This window comes from Populus nigra, chromosome 10 (genome assembly GCF_951802175.1).
Source record: "Populus nigra chromosome 10, ddPopNigr1.1, whole genome shotgun sequence".
Taxonomy (NCBI): Eukaryota; Viridiplantae; Streptophyta; class Magnoliopsida; order Malpighiales; family Salicaceae; genus Populus; species Populus nigra.
The window spans coordinates 6,657,761-6,678,022 of NC_084861.1; the positions used below are offsets into that span (position 1 = coordinate 6,657,761).

General features: G+C 34.7%; 3 protein-coding genes across 3 annotated transcripts; all 3 read right to left on the reverse strand.

Moving 5' to 3' along the window:
* Positions 1-2,683: 2,683 nt before the first annotated feature.
* LOC133704795 (probable long-chain-alcohol O-fatty-acyltransferase 5) lies at positions 2,684-4,012 on the reverse strand. Its single transcript, XM_062129789.1, has one exon. The coding sequence runs from the start codon at positions 3,834-3,836 to the stop codon at positions 2,790-2,792; it is 1,047 nt and encodes a 348-aa protein (XP_061985773.1). The 5' UTR covers positions 3,837-4,012; the 3' UTR covers positions 2,684-2,789.
* Positions 4,013-5,317: 1,305 nt separating this feature from the next.
* On the reverse strand, positions 5,318-15,765 carry LOC133705886 (threonine--tRNA ligase, mitochondrial 1-like). Its single transcript, XM_062131311.1, has 20 exons — positions 15,494-15,765; positions 15,179-15,416; positions 15,033-15,092; positions 13,043-13,132; positions 12,222-12,296; positions 11,978-12,106; positions 11,792-11,881; positions 10,829-10,917; positions 10,647-10,743; positions 10,480-10,566; positions 10,017-10,101; positions 9,643-9,737; positions 9,285-9,317; positions 9,109-9,195; positions 8,598-8,690; positions 7,302-7,394; positions 6,983-7,204; positions 6,352-6,423; positions 6,091-6,162; positions 5,318-5,737 (listed from the first exon to the last, which is right to left on the reverse strand). The coding sequence occupies exons 1-20, from the start codon at positions 15,736-15,738 to the stop codon at positions 5,642-5,644; spliced, it is 2,148 nt and encodes a 715-aa protein (XP_061987295.1). The 5' UTR covers positions 15,739-15,765; the 3' UTR covers positions 5,318-5,641.
* An 853-nt stretch (positions 15,766-16,618) lies between these two features.
* Positions 16,619-19,505, reverse strand: LOC133705888 (ATP-dependent Clp protease adapter protein CLPS2, chloroplastic-like). The gene is made up of 4 exons (XM_062131312.1): positions 19,051-19,505; positions 18,570-18,668; positions 18,043-18,152; positions 16,619-17,028 (listed from the first exon to the last, which is right to left on the reverse strand). The coding sequence occupies exons 1-4, from the start codon at positions 19,295-19,297 to the stop codon at positions 16,948-16,950; spliced, it is 537 nt and encodes a 178-aa protein (XP_061987296.1). The 5' UTR covers positions 19,298-19,505; the 3' UTR covers positions 16,619-16,947.
* Between the last annotated feature and the right edge of the window lie 757 nt (positions 19,506-20,262).

The window sequence follows — 20,262 nt, forward strand, 5'->3', positions numbered from 1 at the left end:
TATCCTTTTCACCTGCACAATCAAAATGCCTCCTTGCCCTAAGGGTTTAATTTCTTATGCCTTTGACTTTTGTTATTGCATATTTTTTTTGTTGTTGTTATGAGGTAAATTAAGGGTTAATTTTATCTTTTAATAAATTAAAAATATTTTAAAAAATTATTGGCGTGTGTTGGGATTGCTTTAATCGCTCTGTCATATTTAAACGACGCATGTGACTGATTTAAGCAACTAAAAATGCTATTATAAGGCGCATGTAGATTCGTTTTGGTGTCTTTTCATACAACCAAAAATACTATTCTAACCTCATTCATTTCTTCTTCTTTTTTAATGATTTTTTTTAATACCTTTTTTTATATGTTTTTTGTAAAGTAATTTCTATATATATGTTTTAGTTAGTTCCCCTTCTTTATGTTTTTTTTTTGCCTTATTTAACCTTTTTGAAATAGCAAATATTGTTGAGTTATATTGGGTGTTTTATTGTTTCTAAAGGTTAGTATTACTCATTTATAATGTTTTTCTGTTATATATTTTATATAGATTCAGTGTGTATTTTTTTATATTATTTTTAATATATTAAACCTTACATGGTGTTTTTTTCACTTACTTTATTTAATAAATTTTTGTATGTTAATTTCTATTATAAATTAATTTTAATTAATAAATTTATTAGATACAATCAGATAAGTTATCTGTACTGTAATATTAAATGTCTTAGTTTATATTAGTCTCTTAATTTTTTTTTAAATACATTTTATTTATCGTTCATGATTTTTGTTCCCGAAACAATTTTTCATAATATGTGTCAACATATTCTCCAATAAAAAATGACCATATTTGCCAATTCCACTCCCTGTTGAACAAATAGGCACCCGAAATAGAAGTGTGAGTGATCCTTGCATAGCATGTAAGAACAACCCAAAAACTGATTAACTTCAACAACTGGAACTGGAACTGGTATTTTTTTTATAAGAAAATAAATAGCATGCAGAAGCAAACGAATCACCTCTAAAATCAACAAAGACCCATTAAAATCAGTTTTCGTGTTAAAACCCACACATCAGATTTGCCTACAAAATAGTTAAAGGAACTAGAAAAACAACCCAAAAAAAAAAAACAATGTTTACCACCCAAATAAAACCCAAAACTCAAGTAAAAAAACAAGACTCCTACATTAATGTTCATGTGGGTAAGAAACGATCCCAGTTGCTCTTTTTTTTTTTTTTTTTTTTTGTTGTCTCAAGAGGCTCCGAACTTCTCTCTCCAAGCCCTCCTCTTGTCTTCCCTTTCTTTTTCCTTGTGTAAAAAAGAAAAAAAGAAAAAAAAACTATTATGGTGTCAGAAAGAAAGGAATGGAAAAGCCAAAGTAGGCTGAAGTAAGAACCCCAAAAAGGAGGCAAAAACCCTCCTGATGGCTACTAATACAATTGAGTCTTCTCATAATTAAATGGCAAAACAGTCACTACACTGTTAAAGTCCACACTAGACGGAGTCTATGCTCGCAGTACCGTGTCTACAGTAATTTCATCTCGGGTTTTTGATTTTTTTGTTAATTAGTCTATGATTCTCCAAGTTGAACATCAAATTTCACTGTATCTATAAATATTCGACATACTTTTGTTTTTTTGTGGCCGCCAACCTCCACGTGGACTTTAAAAATGCCTGTTCTCTGTGATCTAGAATATAAATAAAATAAGTCTGTGTATATATATCTATATATATATATATATCAACCGACCACCACGATAGTATTCCGTAATATTTTAATTTACAGTTGTGTTTAGTTTGATTTATTGAGGTCATTGGTAATGTTGTTGTCGGTGAAGTTCATCCATAATCATTACATATTATCATTTGATTAAAGAAAAAACATAGATGCTTCTCGTATAGGAGAAATCACTAAACAATGAAGCCATACCTCATCATCACATTATTCATTAAAATAAACAGTTTAATTCTCTCAAAAAACTAGTATAGTGATTTCACTCATACTGTTTACATAAATTAGTAAATACTTACACTGTTCACATGAATATGAATAATAAATTTTTTTTATTTTTTTAAAAATTTAGTTTAAGATAAATTAAATTTACTCGTACTGTCTCAATTTTATTCTTGATAATATTTTACCTAATTTTATTGTACGCTCAAAAAATCATGGAAACTGTAGTTCTTATCGAATGAATTTTGTACGTAATGAAATTGTAAATAATTTAATGGAACAATAAAAAATATTTTATATAAAGTATTATTTATTTCATGATATAATAGTAATAGTTAAATTTACAATATTTAAATTAAAAACCATCAATATATATATATATATATATATTATTTTATAACCTCAATTTTTTAACTAAACATATATTTTTTTAAATCAACCTTAATTAAAAGTATAAAACAATTTTTTTCAAATTATGATCACAACAGCGCTACCGTAATACCAAACACCCTGAAAATTAAGTGTTAGGGATGTAAGAAAACAGTTCCAATGTGAATGGTTTATTAGTAATTATCTTTTTAAATAATATAGATATTCAAAACTTGAGTATATTTCAATTAATTCTATAAAATTTAAAATTAGTAATTAATTAAATATAATGGTGGAGCTAAATAGGTAATAATAATAAAAAAAACAAAATATGATTTAAAAAAATAAATAACGAATGCTAGTGGAGCCCAATAATAGATGGAAGAAAAAATGAATGATCCTCTGCCACACTAATAAAGTTTCCCAGCACAAAAGTCGAAAGAGGTTAAATACAATTTTATGCAATGTAAGAAATACAGCATCAAATTAACTTTCCTATCCATTTTAGCCCCTCTTCTTTCACAAAGTGAAAAAACATCTTGCACTCCTCGATGGCATGTTCGTCGGCACCCGATCTAATTAGTGGCGGAAAGAATAGCCACATGGCTGTCATCATTACGAACCCCACCGTCAATGGCCCTGAAACCGCCCAATGCAGCTGCCATCTACCCCCAAACCACCTCTTCATAGCAAGCTCCACGACCAAGCACACCCCTTGCAGCACAAAGAACAGCGTGACTTCCCATGAAGGGCTTGCGCGTGTGACGCGGTAAAATAGGAGCTCGTGCATGAGACCGGAGACTAGGAAAGAAGCCGCCACTGCCGGGAGCGGGGCCCACTCACCTAGCAAGGATCCCAAAGAAGACCTCACGGGTTTGTATACGGTATGGCGCAGTAGGTTTGTTACCATGAGGTTCCACCTTCTGCCCCAGAAATCTTGCAAAGATGTTGACAAATAAGGCTCATTGGACGGTGGTTCTAGCTCCATGTGTAGTATGGCATGTACCGTAGCGTTGAATACACCAAAAATTATGTCCACCAACAAGTATACCATGCAACAGTATAGAGCAAGGACCAATTTTTGGTGAAACCTGCCCTTGTAATCATTCACGCCAACTGAGATGGTAAAAAGCAAGACTTTCGTCGCCAAATTCAGAGCTAATTTCGGTGGGTTTTGGGGTGTTTGAGAAGATGGGTACTTTTCATTTTGCTTTATTTTGATGGGAAGGAGAGCTTTAGAGATGAATTGAAGGAGGGAGTTGGATTGGTCACATGAAAGCGGACCGTGATCGAAGGCAAAGAGGGCAAGCTTGAAATTGGCTAACCAGGAGATGAACAAAGAGGCAATAGTATTTGGAAATAAGTAGGAGAAGAAGAGAGGAAGGGTTATGAAGAGGTAGAAAATGGGAAGGAGAGAGACAAGCCTAAGCTTACCTTTTGGGATCTTGGATGATATGAAATGACAGTAGATTAAAGATGCCAAAACTGAGAGAGATGCCTTGATCAAGTTCTTGATTTCCCCCTCCATTCTTGCCTGTTTGTGTGTTTTTCCGTTTTCAATAGCTTGTAATTTGTGTCTGCAAATGGCTTTTGATTTTGAGAATGTCACGATGACATATACCTCTTTGTTTTTTTATTGATCATTCACCTTGGACAGCCCCAGTCAATTTGGTGCGCTGCCGACGTTCTTTACCATCCTCACAAATCCTAAACTAGTATTATTTCCTTTCGGATACAAAGAATGTGATTCCCTTTTTCACTAAAAAATCAACGGTATTAGATTTTTTAACATATATATTATTATTAGCATATATTTAAAAGTACTTGACATTTCAATATAGCAATAATCTTTTGCATTTTGATATTCAAAATTTTAAAAATATTTTATTTTTTATAGATTTATCCTAACTTGATTTATAAGTTTTATGGGTTATTTAGATTGATTTATTTTTTTATATTTTTATTAATATTTTTTACTTGGATTTGACATGTTAGCTTGAGTTATTTTTTATTATTTTTTTTTAATTTAATTTTTTAATATTTAATTGATTAAAAATTTAAATTTATATCTTGTAGTTGGATTTTCTTAACTTTTATATCTTTTCTACTTTTTTTTTAAAATAAATAATTTAATTACTAAACAGTCATAATTGGTGTTCATAATATTTATTGGTAAGCCACCATTACTTTTATGAGCAAAGCAATAATGGATTTGAAAATATAAAGATCGCCTTTAGTTCTGGTGTGTGTTTATAACTGGTATGGTTTTTTGCTTATAAAATATTTATTAATTCTAAAGCCTCATTGGATGCATGACCAGGATAATTCTCAATATGTTATATTTATATTGTAATACTTGATACTTTTATTTTCATCATATAATAAGGCGACTCGGGATTTTTAAGATACAAAACTATCCCACCCGGATGTAATAAAAAATGAAAATTTTTTTTTTTTTTTGAAAATTTTCTACTTCTTTAATTTTTAAAAGAGCTATAATTTCTAGTATTAACATCATATGGAAAATGTTCTTTTAATAGCGCTATCCTTCTAAATAAATCAGTGCATTAGCTAATATCTGCTCTCATTGACCTAGACAACTACGTAGAATACCAATATATAGAGATCGGAGACGGGGTCCACAAGGCTTCAAGCTGGCTGTTCGAACTGCCATGCTTTTCACCATGGACGAGGTTGGTCTATCAACACCATAGAAGTACAGATAATGATTTCAATTTTCAAGCGCAAAACCAGTAATATGAAAGACCTGGGATGCAAATAAATCATGGCCCCTCTCACCATCACGAGGACCCATTAATGACGCAAAAAAGGAAAGCAAATTTCAAGCCAGCATCTCTGTCGCTTTTCCGTCTGCTGGTTGCTCGATGAGTACATCTGTAGAAAAAGACCAGCTTCCTACTTCTCAGTACTTGTCCAGTCTTCTCAATACTGAAAATATCTATGGATCCTAAAGATGCAACCATTGCCAGGTTGCTGGATAACTAGCTCTTACTAGAACACTGCTCATATGTTTTTATTCATTGAATAAAGACATGAAAGTTGGTGCGCATAGAAACAGACATGGAATTGAACATAAACCATCGTACGAGGAAAGCGAAAGCCTGGAGGAATTTTCCCTTTCTTCGACATCCACAATGTTTAAATTAGGGAACAATGGGGGTGGGGTGTACACACTCATACACACTAAAAGGATTCTCTATTCTTTTCCCTTTGATGGGAAATCAACCTAAGAAGCAGCTGTTGCTCAGAAGCAAAACGTATAGTCATAGTACAAGAACACTAGTAATAATCACTTTGAACATGTGTATCCACCTAACGGAAATCTGCAACTAATTCCTTGAAGAGTCCGAGTAGGCTCTCAATACTCATCACTGAATGGTCAGCGTTATCTCTCACCCGCACACTCACCTGGAAACAACACAGGACAACAACAATTATTTTTTTTATAGGAAAAGAGAAGAAAAAACAGTCCAAATATAGATCTTTTAGGAGAACACTGGGATATTTATTATAGTTTATGACAGTGGTTCCAAAATAAAAGAGGTTCCTAGAGCATAATCTCCAGATTCATGCTAGTATTTTGTGATTCCTGATTGAAAATAAGCTGATGATCTACATGGATTTGGAAATCCACAAAACTAATATTCACTTGTATCTAAGGCAAGTAAAATACTCAGCATCCCTATAAAAAGCAGCAGGTCACACTTGTTAAATCAAGCAATCATGTTTACTTAGTTCAATTAATAGAAAAACTGTATTACCTGTCCAGTTTTGGATTCCTCTTCGCCAACAACCAGAATATAATTGTACTGTGCCAACTGAGCTTCTCGTACCTGAACAAAAGGCTAAAAATTTACTAAAATCTAATCGTGTAGCATCCATAGTTGCAATAATAACAACTGAAAGACCACAATTGAGCCAATGCATGTCAACAGAATCCAGGAAGGGCATTCATAACAAAGAATATGTTATTGGTTTGGAGGATGCTAATTTGATGTCAAGGATGGAAGTTGCAAAAGCACCTTTTTCTGGATCTTTCTGTCGGTTGCGTCCACATCGACATAATAGCCAGCTTCATGAATCTGATCCCGCACCTATTAATTGTAACAAGAAAATGCATTGATTTGTGTTTGGTGCTATTAGGGTCCAAATATGATAAATAATACAATCAAAAAGCTATTTGCATTGCATCATTTCGCACCCAAAACTAGATCAATCCACAGCTAAAAAGGACTCTGTAATCCACTATCACTGCAAGGATGGAATTAGTGAGTCCCTTTCACAAACATTGCTCGATAATAAACTTGAAAACTATTGTGCCCTGACACGACTGGTTACACAACTGAAACTACCTCAACAAAAACATCCAAGCTGAGTTGCAATAGAAAAATATACAAGCAAAACTTAGATCATGTCATCATGTACAGAGTATATCTGATACAATAAAATAAATATTTGCCATCCATTTTGTGCATGAAACAAGGGGCTCAGGTGAGTATCATGTCAGTAAATGTAACAAGAAAACCCTGCATGCATTCCTATGCCAATCATAAGGTTAACGAAATTGTAAGGGAGAATTCAAGAGTGTTGACAAGCAAAATTTTATATGATACACTCCTCATCTAGGGGTTAAAAAGCATCCAGCAAACTAACCTGTAATGCATAAGACTGGGATTTCTCAGACACAGGGCAGACAATCGCTTGACGGGGACTAAGCCAGAAGGGCCACTTGCCTTTGTAATGCTCCAATAGTATAGCAAACATGCGCTCAACAGAACCTAGGATCGCTCTATGTATCATAACAGGTGCTTCACTTCTGGCTTCATCCTCAGCTGAATATTCCAACTTAAAACGATCTGGAAGCTGGAAGTCAAGCTGCAAACAGAGACGGACATTCATTTACTACATGAAAATTCTGCATTACTGTAAAAAAGCCAGAAAGCTAGAAAAAATAAATGTCAACAATCTGAACCTGCAACGTGGCACACTGAAATTTCCTCTTTAATGCATCAGATACACTGATATCTATCTTCGGTCCATAAAATGCACCATCGCCTTCATCAATCTGTAGAACATGAACCAAAATATCACATCAGAGTCAAAGCTAACAAAAGAAAAATGAAAATATGTAATAAGAAAAGAAACCAATTATTTTCTAGACACCTCAATTGGCTGAAATTTTCATAGGGATAGAAATGGAAATAGGAAATAAGAAAAACCAAAAGTCATCTATAAACCAAACCACTTTCTGTAGTTGACCACATTCTTTTAGACTTCAGAAAATTGGCATAACTTTCATATGATCCAAAGACTCACATCTAATCAACGAAGCCTAAGCACGGTTAAATATGCTGCACCTAACTTTCATATGATTCAAAGACTCAACCTAACTTTCATATGATTCAAAGACTCATCGAATTGACGAATTCTAGGCACAGTTAAATATGTTGCGATGGGTACAGCAACATACTCTAAACTCTACAAGGGAAACTAAAAGGCACTTTGAATATTAACAGCCTCTGGTGTGTTTTCATCAATTGGTAGATGAACTAAAGATACATTAAAAATTCTGAATAAAAAATTGGGAAAAGTACTAATACGTTGACTTTTGAAAGATAAATGATTATCAAGTTTTATGAAGCTTTTTGGACAAACAAGTTCACTTTTATAATTTATCTTAAAAGAAAATTCTTATTTGGTTATGATAGCTATATTACCCTCCATATTTAACAAAATTACAATTTGGAGTGCTTTTTTTTTCTTTTTCTTTGTTTTAGTTTGTTTAAACAAATTCTTATCACCATTTTTTAAATATTTTTTTCTCAATTGTAAAATAGTTTATTATTGTAACCAATTGTTATTATATTGATATAATTCTAAACCTCAGAAAAATTCAAATGTAATTATGATTATAAAAAAGAAATAATAAAATTCTTCATATTTGTAAATCTTAATTTTAAAAAGAAACAAGATCAATTATAATCTTATTTTTGAAATATATTGTCTGGATATTATGTGGAATATAACAAAATATGAACTTCTTTGAAAGAAAAACTTGATAAGTGAACTTGTTGGTCTTCAAAAAATATCATAGAACTTTTTGATATAAGTTTTCCAAGGAAATTAATTCTCTAGAAAATCTATAGTCGGCAGATTGCAGATGTCAGAGGCACGACAAACTGGCATGAAGAAGAATTTCAACTGCATATATGCAAATCTGCAACCAAGAATTCAAGCAAAGACCAGAAGTACCTAAGAATAACATTACCTTCCATGGCTTCCCAAACTCATCCAGTGCTTCTGTAAGAGCTTTCTCAGCTTCATCCCATGTTTCCAAGACTCCTAGGTATTTCTCTGGCCTCTATAATACAGACATCAGGAGGCACAAAATAAAAACCTTTTTTTTATTTTCTGGGAAGCAAGACACTGAAAATTCATCAATTTCTTCAAGAAAATGGGAAATGATAAACTTAATTTACAAAAATGTTTTCAAAAATAGCTGAAGAACAGAAAAATTGCATCAGTTCAAAATGGCTGAACCACAACTATCTAAACAAATTCAAAATATCTCCATCAATCTTAAATGCCTTGAACAAAGCTTGGCTTGGTCAAGGAATAAATCATGATATAAATCCACAAAGGTAAAGGCAAAATGATATTTTTTGAATATTAAGATTTTTTAAATTCAGGTTTCATTTAAGAACATACAAAATTTTATCTGAGTTGACAGGATCGTTTCCCTAAGCAATCAATTTGCAAAAAATTCAAGTTCATCATACCGTAGATAGCTTCAGCTCATAAGTGAATCCAAATTTTCCATAAGTATAGTCGATGAATTCTAAGACACCTCTGACTTCATCTTTTATCTGAAAAACAGAACACACCATTTCTATTAGGGTTAGGCAACAAAAAGACATTTAAGAGGTTAGTCAGGTGTCAATGTAACTTATATTACCTGGGATTTCCTGCAGAATATGTGAGCATCATCCTGTAGTAGAGAAATGCAAGACAAATGAGGGACAGAAGAGCAGATACAATGATAGCCATGTATTAAAAGCTACAGTGATGGATTGGAAAATAAATAAATAGATTACTAGTACATTGCCACAGCTAGCGATTGATCACATCAATATAGATGAGCTCTTGAACTTTGTGAAACTTCAACACCACATATGTGGTAAGAGTTCATTGCAGCTCTTAAAAGAATACGGATTAACTCAGAAACCTAAATTCATAACTTTTAAGTACAGAGCAGGCAGTGACGCCACCAGGGTTAAAAACCTAAAATAAGTTTTTTTTAACTAAATGCATACCTGCTGAAATCTTCGAACACGTGTTAGTCCAGTGAGCGCACCACTTGCTTCATTGCGATGCAAGGCCCCAAAATCAGCCAATCGAAGAGGAAGTTCTGGAAAACAAATCTAAACATTTAAGATAGGATGGCAGGAGTATGATGGACCCCACTCAAACATTCAAATCATTAGAGCTTTCCACAAACAGCAAGTGCATACTTATAATTAAATGCACATAATTTCCATACCCATGACACCAGAACACTCAAAAACACCTCAGCAATTCTGTTAAAAATAATTCAAGGGAAAAGAGTGCAAACAACCCCCACCTCAGCCCCCCTAAACAAACATAAAGATGATAAAAGTGGATAAAAATTCAAAGAAAATGAACTTACCTCTATATGAACGAACTCTATGTTGAAACATCAAACAGTGCCCAGGGCAATTCATTGGTTTCAGTCCAAATTCTTGATTTTCAATCTGCAGCACACAGAGTATCATCACGGCATTTTTTCTTAAATTCCAAGACGTAAAATAAGAATGCTCTCATCATTCAAAATGACATGCACTGCCTGTAGGTCCTTTGTAGTTCCGATCATTCAGAATTTTGCAAACATAACCCCTAGAAGAATTTTTTCACTTTACATAAATTTTTATGTGGTGCTTGTCAATCCATCAGCCTACCAAGCATGTTTTCACACCCCCCCCCCAAAAAAAAAAAAAATCAGTCACATGTATATCTGTGCTTATTTCCCATAATAACCCGTTATCCTCCAACTTCACACTGCAAATAACTTGCACCAATTGATCATCTAACTGTCCTGTTCATCAGAATTCAGAAAAATATATTTCACTCACCTCAAGCAGAAACATATTCTCCTTGTAATTGGCAGCATGACCAGATGTCTCCCAAAGTTTCATGTTATAAATATTTGGAGACTTAACCTGCCAAACTTGATAAATTTAGGTGCTCACTTTTAGACATTATATAATATAAGATCTAGACAAGCATTTATAACTTCAACCTCTTCATAACCTCTTTTTCTGTACTCATCTTTTATAAATTGCATTAGTTTGTTGTAAACCCGAGTTCCATGTGGAAGGAAAAACCAACTTCCTGGACTGAAACACACCAAAGAAGCAAAATCAGCATCATGGAAGGCAACAACCTATAGAGATGAGCAAAATACAAGAGCCCATATCACACCTCAGTGGATGACAAAAGAATAACTCCTGCTTAATACCCAGCAACCTGTGATCATACTTCTTTGCTTCTTCCAAGAACTGCTTATACTCCTGCACAAGAAATTAAAGTTTAGAAAAGAAATGGTGGCATCTTAAACCAAATAATATAATCACATTTCCCATTTTCATATCACTGGTTTAACCTCTCCAAATCAGAGAAAACTCATAGTTTTGCTAAAAGAGATTAAAGATTCTTATGGAAAATAAACTGTTTACATTGTCCAATCTGTGCCACGGAACCCGGTTACACGTTTCTTTTTACACAATGCTGTGGCGCCTTTTCCAGTTTAATAAGACAGTAAGCAGCCTCCCTCAACAGTACACCCTGAGCTATTGACTCAAGAACAACTTCTCTATGTCTTTGAATTTTTCTTGAGAGACACAAATCTAAGGCTTCAAAACAACAGTTCCCATTATGATTCGAAGTCCTTGTTGGTTTCATTGGTTTAACTAGATTAATGATAGTTTGTTTAAACCCAACATTCATAGGCAAATCTGCTGTAGCAATCACAATTTTTATTTTGCTTTTGCTTTTATGGCACACTGATAAGTGCACACCATATAATAATAAAGCAGCCTGTTTCGGTGTTTATGTGAAAAATTTAGTCAGGGTATACACAATAAAACATTTTTTCCAAGAGAAAAAAGTCAAGACAAAGATTTTTCTTTTCCCTTGTTTTTCTTTATTGGGACTTTTAACAACCAATATAGCAACCCTATGAATTAAAAATCTACCATGATATGAGTCATTATATGAGCCCATAACCCAGTTTGGACACCAAAACTGAAATCACACAAAATCATACACCATTTGAAAGCATTCAACACAACTAACTAAGGAACAGCACACAGTTGAATGTTGCAAAAGTCTCTGCAATTGAAAAGTAGAAATGCAGTTCAAAGGGCAGAGAGATGAAAAAGGGACCTGCAAACGTTTTTTATCCGGATAAGAAATTCCATACACTCTTTGTAAACTTTCACGATCTCTATTGCCTCTCCAATAAGCCGATGAAGCCTGCAATTACAAATTCAAAAGTAAAGCAGATTACATTTGATAAAGCAAATTGATTGTCTATGAAATAATGATTAAAAACACATGATAAAGTATCACCTTCAAACATGCAAGAGCTTTCACAAAGGAAGTATTAGGTATATGAGGCCCACGACACAAATCTACCAACGGGCCGCATCTGTATACAGTTATAGTTTTGTCTGCGGGCAGATCTTTGATTATTTCAACCTGATAATAACCAATTTTTGAAAAAAAAATGAGAAAGGTGGATTTCTTTTGTTTAGGAAGGGAAAAAAACCATTAAGACATTTTTGTTTCAGATAAAACTGATACTTAAACTTGCCTTAAAATTATTGTCTGAAAACATCTCGAGTGCCTGTTCCCGTGATACTTCAATGCGCTCAAAAGGTTGTTTCTCCTGAAATGCAAGAGTTATCAAATCAGTAAGCACAACTCAACTGCACCACTAAGAACATTGAGAACATGATGAAAAAGAGACATTGGTTAAAGTAACCATGCATCAAAAAGAATCCAACAAATTAGAAAATCATTATTAATCTTGTGTTTGTATGCATGTGATGCATTCCTAACAAATATACCAACTCAACCCATCCCCACTCGTTATAATTAGTTACATTCTATATATTTATTGCATGAATAGCAATTATCTGCATGCCCTTCCACATGTCAAATGTATCCAGCTCTCATATACAAATATTTAGAACAAGAAATGGTTATATACAGTACTCTCTATCATTACCAACTTGACATTTTAAATCATTTACCCTGTTAAGTCACTTCTTATATTCACAAAATTGCAAAACATACTAAAGATTGTCAACAAAAATAAGCAACACGTCAACCCCACCAGCCCTTGGTCATAATAATGAGCTATATTATATTTATTTATTGCATGAAAAGGAATTATCTGCATGCCCATCCACATGTCATACACAAACAGCTCTCATGGGAAGATGTTTAGAACAAGAAAAAAGAATCAGCTATATAACACTTTTATATAAACATATTTGCAAATCATACTCAAGATTATCTACAAAAATGAGCAATATAACTCTGCTAGACCAACAACAGTAAGCCTTCCTTTATATACTATAGAGCCAAAACAACAACACGGCGATGCTGACTTAAAGGATGAAACAATACCGCAACAGCTTTCAACGCAGCTGCATCAATCTTCTTGAAGTGATCATCATTCAATCCCAATTCACCATAGAATGCATCATAATAGAATCCCTGCAAGAAGAACATATGAATTTCAAATTGAAACTTAGATAGGGCTTCAAAAAGAAATGCAGCCATGGAAGCAAAGGGCATGATGAAAATGCAACATTTTTAAGCACTTAAAGCAGGAATTGAGTTGCTAATATTTTGTTGTTGGAGAGGGGGATTTATGTAACCATCCAGATAGTTTCCATTTAAAGGATAAAAATGACAGAAAATTCTGCTGAATGAACAGGAGCTCATACATTAAATGGTCAAAGAGATGACACAGTCCTGACAGAGCACCTAAAAGAAAAAGGGCCTCTGAAGAGCAATCATCAACAGGACAATATATGAAAAAAGTTCAGCTTCATTGAAAAAGAAACACAAATCTCTGTACCATAAAAATGGGGAATATCACAGAAATAAACTTTCAGATAATACTCGTCACACACGCGCGCACGTGTTGCTTACCCTGTTTGATAATTTAAACCAGGGTTAACACTAATTCTCTCCACCCCCTCCCCTTGGAATTTTGATCTGAATCATGTAATCCCGATCGTGGTACGTTAGCTTTCAGGAAAGTGAAAACTGGCAATTGCTTTCTTTATTATTAAACTTCATGATAGATTTACCAGTATTTTTGTTTAAATATAGCAGTAACATGTGAAACATATATAACCAAATAATCAGAGTTGAAGAAATAAATTATTAGTTGGAATCTAAAAAGTTGCATATTTAGGTTGGACTTTTCAATTGTTGCCCTTAAAAAAAGGAAAGAAGATGATTTTGTAAAGCTTCATGACTGAATAAAATCAAATTTTTTTGGGGGAAGAGATAATTTGTAAGCTATTTTCTAGAGCCAGGGATGGAAAATTTCTTTTTTGTAAGTTTTTGAGTACATGCACCAATATAAATACAATACTTCTATCTTTTGACTATACACGCATATATATGGAAGACCAGTATAAAAACAAATCACAGCCCAAAGTAGAGATCCCTCATACTGCCTTCCGGGGGATAGCAAACACAATACTGTACATCACATTCCAAGCAACATTTATTGAAACTCATATATTTTCTCTTGGAAGATTCTCAGCACACAAAACAACAATATAAAAAAAGTTTTCCTTACACTTACAACCATGAAATTCAGAATGAAAAAAATAAATAAAACCAAGACACACATTAATAGATATGAAAAATCTTTAAGGATAAAAGAAAATCCAAGAGAAACAATCTAACCTAACCAACCAGTACAAATTTTCATAACTCTTTGGTTGTTCCTTAATCTAGCAGGCTGAATAACTATCAGTGGAATTAGATGTACGTTAGTGGAAAATAAAGAGACGGTTCATAAACCAGTCTTAAGAGCAACAGTATTAAATCATACTATATAGGAATACAGGTTGAAAAACAAGAAGACGGTTGCAGAGACTTAAGCATGGGAACTAAGTCTTGTAAGTTAAATCATCTTTTGTCCACATCAAATAAAAGCCCTCGTCACTTTCTCATCTTAACTGACTGAGCAGGCTCCAAACTTGGATAAAACGTATGTTCCCACCAAAAGCCCTTGTATCTAGGAAAAAGATGCTTTCTTATGTTCATTTCAACACGATAAACAAGTAACAGTGGTACTTGGTTCCATAAACTGCACTGCTGGTATAGTGAGACTCATTATCAGATCTCTCGACAATTTTTGTGAGTTGTGATAGGAAATGATCTCACCAATAATTATTCACAACAGGTTACAAGAGGCAGACCTGATCAAGAAGAAGTCAACCAAGTTGGCAATCCCAGTAAAGTTTATTTTGATATTGCAAGAACAGACATTATGGAAATAAGTCACAATGAACCAGAAACCATAGCAAAAAGGTCAACAAATAGAGGAATATTTGAATTTCCACGTATGTAAAATATATAAACATCATACCTCTCCTCTAGTGGTACAGGGCCCTATGCAAAGCTTGCAACCATACTCCATCTCAAGAGCCTGAACCTCACAATGATTAAACCCGATATTAAAACTGAAGTAAAAAGATAGTAGTACATTGCCGCTAATCAAACCAGCACGAATACCTGGCCAAGAATGTGAGCACTGGAATGCCAAAAGGTGTCGCGTCCTTCGTCACTTTCAAAATTAAAAATCTTGAGCTCACAATCATCCTCTAAAGGCCTATTCATGTCCCACAACACTCCGTTGACTTGAGAGATCAACGCGTTCCCAGCCACACTCTTCCCAATCTCCTTTGCGATATCCATAGGAGACGATTCCCATCTTTTTCCTTCCTTCACTGTCCCGTCAGGCAAAGTAATCCTAAAACCAAAACGAAAATGAAAAAAAAATAGAATACAATTTTTTTTCAAGAGAATAGAGAAAAAATAGGGTTTTACTTGATGGAGTCGTGAGGGAGGGATTGGAGGCGGGAGAGTTGTTCAGATTGAATGGATTGGAAGAGCTGGATGCGTTTAGGGATTGCTATATTGAGATATTCTTCATCTCTTGCGTGAGACTTGGAGACAGCCATTGTCGTGGAAGAGGAGAAGGAGAGGAGACGGCGAGGAGGTATAGAAAGAAGGAGAGGAGAGGAGGATGAGAAACGGCGGAGAGGTGAGAGCAGCCGAGAACATATGCACATAGCACACAGAGACTGCGTGGGTTTTCCCCAAGAAAGTGGTTTTAAGGGCGTTTGGGCTATGGGTTTTCTGTACCTGGCGTCGGGATCGAAAAGTGGCCCATGAAATTACCCCCAAGAGAGTCCCGCTCTGGCCCGTTTTCTTTATAGGCTTTCTGTCGTTGTTGGGCTTAGCCTACAAGTCCCCTCAAATTGTCCTACATTAGACAAAACCCAGTCGTTAATCTACGCGTTTGGAGTTAGCTTTGTAAGGTCCTAGTTTTTTTGTTTTTCATTATCCAAAAAAATAGAGTCTGAGTCAGTGTTTTCTCATGGGGATTCTCCCGCCATCGATGAGGCAGTGTGAATGACTTGTCTTTTAAATTTGGATAATTCGGTCCTAGAGCCCGAGTCAACCTCGGCTGTGAAAGTTATTGCGTTAGGAATTCTAGAAATTGAATGCAGAGCTAGTCACTGAGTGAAAATGTTACTGGCAGTTTCTTTTTAGAGCATGATCAAGCTTACAAACACCAATAATAAAAAAAATCCCTTGTTATGAGATCTATGAAAACTAGCTATCAAGGACGGCTGGAGCATTTTCTTGGCCTCGCCCAGTAACGAGTCTTTGTTTCTTTAATCGATTGAAAATTGGTTAAAAAGATTAACCAAAATTTTACAGGATATCATGCAAAACATGTCAGGCAATTGCCATCACCAGCAGATAAAGTAGCAAGATTTAACGTGCTTGCCGATGCCCTAATAAATTTTAATCACGTACAGCTTGCTGCTAGTTGGGAGCACTATAATTGAAGGCACGAGTGACCTATTTTGAGTTTCAGCATACCAAACCTTAAAATTGCTAGCATACAAAGTGGTGGAGGGAAAAAAGGATGGCAAGAGGCCCTGGTGATGAATCGCACTGCAGAAGTCATCATACTAGTAATTTAACTACCAGTACATATTCTACAGCCAAAATGCATAATATTCTAAAGAACTATCGGTTCAAGTTTTGAAGACAGTGTATAATTAAGCTCTTCTAAAGAACTACCGGTACATATTCTGCAGCCACAAAGCATCTTCTATATTCAATATCAGCAACATAAAAATACTGATCCTGTGTCTGAAATGCCAAATCTCCTCTCCTTTCTTCTCAAAAAGAAAAAACTTCGTAAATTTCAAAATTGCCTTGACCTTAACTTTCATTTCGCATCCACTGCTTTATAACTGGCAGCTTTACACATTACTTGAATCTGGCTCAATCACTGATCGTAATCCACCACGTATCATCATCTGGGAATAAAACTCAGCATGTTCCTGCAAGCCAAATTCCAGATTTCAGATATTATTTGTCTTAGATAGCTTAACCTGGCAACTCATTCAATCATGGTTATCTAAATCCACCACCAACTTCAAGTAGGACAAAGGTGGTAAGGTGAGTGCTAAACATTTTATCCATTGTCATGTTAAAAGCAGCCATCAATATAACATTTCCACATCATAGCTGTACCAGCCAACTCTGTTGTCTTGTTAGGAAGCAATATGTGGCTTACTATAAAAGCAACAGTAATGATATTTCTTTCATCAAAATATTTTGTTAAAAGAAAAGGATATTACGTGCTGTGTGTGTGATTGTGTATGAGTGCTAATACATGGACGAACGTCTTTTAAATCACAATGCCATAACTTGGATGGTTACTTTCTCATTCCTTTGGGGGGTCATCTATGATTTTCTACAGCAGTTATCAAGTTATGGTAAGGTTTAAAGTGTGATTTGAGTAAAACAAAAACGCATATATGCTTTGTATCTCAACTAATGCACTTGGGGCCCATCATGTAACTCAACAATTGTGCTTAGCTACAAAAGCAATCACTCTGATACCAATTGTTGACTTGCATGATATGCTGCCAAATGAAAATAGCTCTTTATTCATAGTACAATAAACAAAGGACAGCTATGACAACCGTTCGGTGTGTGCTTCTGAATGACAATGGGGCCAGAGGCAATATTTTGCAACAATCTGCATGTTATAAAGGAGGTTATCATGCTGTTTATGCATATTTTGAAGTGAGATATTATCATGGCACCGCAATGACCCGCATTTTACAGCATGATACGATGCAGGGAGGTTTGGTTACTAAACGAGTTTTAAACATACTTACACTACATTAAGGTTTGATTGATTGGACAACACCTAGTCTTACCCTGACAATGCATATTTCTAGAATGACTATTATGCATCACCACGTAAACATTTAAGACATCATTCAAACAATTATGCAGAAGCAAGATCTTCATATAGCTTATATGATGCAGCGGAATAATTATACCTTAACTGTGACGATAACGACCGCTACACCATTTTCACGTGACTCGTGAAATAGTTTTCTAGCATCCTCAGGTGTGACTGATGGCACAGCTCGAGGTAATACCTTTGCAACTACACAGAAATGGCCACTCATAGCAGTAAGTACAGAAGTAAAAATGTGAAATACATATTTGACTTTTCCTATAATTTGCTCAGTTCGCAGAAAAAATGAAAGTAATCAGCAATGAATTGCCTTCTGATTTCTAGCTTGTTAACTTTCAAGAAGCTTTATATATGTTGCTTTACACTGATCAACGTTTGCAAATTTAGAACCCGAGAGCATGAAAATTTTATGCTTCCATCTACTTAAGTTGTTCAATTGAGTATTCAAATAGCCACTCGGCACACAGTAGAGTGGGATCCATTAAATTCCATAATGCTTGAGGCAACCAGAAGAAATCCATAAATTAGCCTTGATATACTTCTAGAGGGTATTCAATTCATCATTATTAGGATACATAAAAGGAGAAAGACGACTTAAACTCATACCTAAGCTTTCAGAATGGCGGCTATCATCAATTAGCAAGACTCTGTAACTATCTCCACTCCCAACACCTCTCTTATCCCTTAGTCGTCCGATATCCCCTCCTGTTTCGACAAAGAGGAATACAAGTAAGAAATCCAAAATCTAGCAATATAATCCACCGCAACTTTCACGGGTGCTAGCTATTAAAGGAATACTAGAAAAAACTGCTTCAAACCAAAAACGAAAAAAAGTACAAAGCAACAGTGTCAGCAAGAATGGAGAAGAAATCAAAACATTCTTATATAGACAAGAACAATAAAATCTAATGCTTCCTTTCCAATCAAACGAAGAGGGAGTAAACAACTGCTACTGGAAAATCCCGATAAAAGTGCATCATTCACAGGAGAGAGAAAAACCCGCCAAATCTTGTCAACAAATATTATCTCCTTTTATGCATTCCTTGTAATAAAACATGGGAACATAAAGAAAAGAAAAGATAGAGACCTTCGAGAACTTGAGAAGAAGGGTCGAACTGGGATTGATCAAAAGTGGGGCGTTCCAAGACGCCAGGACCTCCCTTGGTAAAGGAAGCCTTGACAGTGAGACCCGTAGACATGGTAATTGCTCTTTTTTGTGGGAAATTTGCCTTGAAGTTGCGAGTGAAAATTGAACCGTCAACGTTGTTGAACTGAACAGGCTGCTGGGTTTTAGAGGAAAACCATGTTGTTGATGCCGCTGTTAACACTGCCATTTTCTTTGTTCTGTTTGTTCTCCTATAAGGAAATCTTGTAGCTGTGCTAGAGAGTCTAAGGAAAGAAGACGAAGCAGATGGATCTGAATGGCTTTGGAGCTCTGTCTATGGCTATAATAAACCCTGGGTGGTTGTTTATCCACCGGCTACTATGGTAGAATTGTCTTTTACTGAGGAGATATTTGTCTGGCTGTGTATCTGTGGCTGGGCTCTTCCGCTATCGAATTATTACTCATCACTGTTGTTTGTTGTTCTTACTCTTATTATAATTATTATCTTTATTTTTTTAACTACTGCTACTACTATTTTTTCTTCCTCTTGTTTTAAATTTCTTATCCCTTAATCCCTTTTTTAAAATAAAAAAAAATTCAGCCACACACCGGGCGTTGAAAGGGAGTGGCTTGGATTCAAATTTCAATTTGGGCCGCATCTCCTGTGAGAATTTCTAGAGCCTTCCTTTTGTCGGTTCTTAGCAGATTTTAGACGGATAGATTCTTGTTGGCACCGAGATGGCCATCCCTTGTAACGGAGGTATTTGTGGTGTTAAAATGCTAGCAAAAATAATTTTAAATATTTTAATTCATCAGATTTTAAATTTATTTTTTAATAATTATAAGTTTGAATGCTTTTAAAGATACTGAGTTTTAAATTAATTTTAAAATTCATGAAATTAATTAACATACACATAAGCTGGTCTAGATATTCATATTAATAAAATAAAAAATACTAGTAAAAATCGGGTATTGTAGAGGCCTCCAAATAAATTGAGAAATTCAAGCTAGTTGACGTATAAAATTGAAAGAATGTTGAGCGATAATATACATAAAGTGAATGTCAACCATCTAGTAGGTGGTTCAGTGGTAAGAGCTTGAGATTTAAGAGTTTACTCCTCCTGTGATTTCATGTTCTAGCTTTGTAGTTGCTAATATAATGAATACTGGAGGCTTACATGGTCATTAACTTTA

Bases quoted from the DNA above. Each gene is read 5' to 3' on its own strand.
- LOC133704795 (XM_062129789.1), bottom strand. From the start codon at position 3,836: ATGGAGGGGGAAATCAAGAACTTGATCAAGGCATCTCTCTCAGTTTTG.
- LOC133705886 (XM_062131311.1), bottom strand. From the start codon at position 15,738: ATGTGCATATGTTCTCGGCTGCTCTCACCTCTCCGCCGTTTCTCATCC. The intron at 9,196-9,284 runs GTAATATAAGTT...TCTGTTTTTCAG, and splicing joins TATTCTGCAGGAAATCCCAG to ATAAAAGATGAAGTCAGAGG. The intron at 6,424-6,982 runs GTTAGTTTGCTG...TACAATTAATAG, and splicing joins CCCAGTCTTATGCATTACAG to GTGCGGGATCAGATTCATGA.
- LOC133705888 (XM_062131312.1), bottom strand. From the start codon at position 19,297: ATGGCAGTGTTAACAGCGGCATCAACAACATGGTTTTCCTCTAAAACC. The intron at 18,669-19,050 runs GTCTCTATCTTT...TTGTCGAAACAG, and splicing joins TTCTTCTCAAGTTCTCGAAG to GAGGGGATATCGGACGACTA. The intron at 18,153-18,569 runs GTATGAGTTTAA...ATTTCTGTGTAG, and splicing joins CCGCCATTCTGAAAGCTTAG to TTGCAAAGGTATTACCTCGA.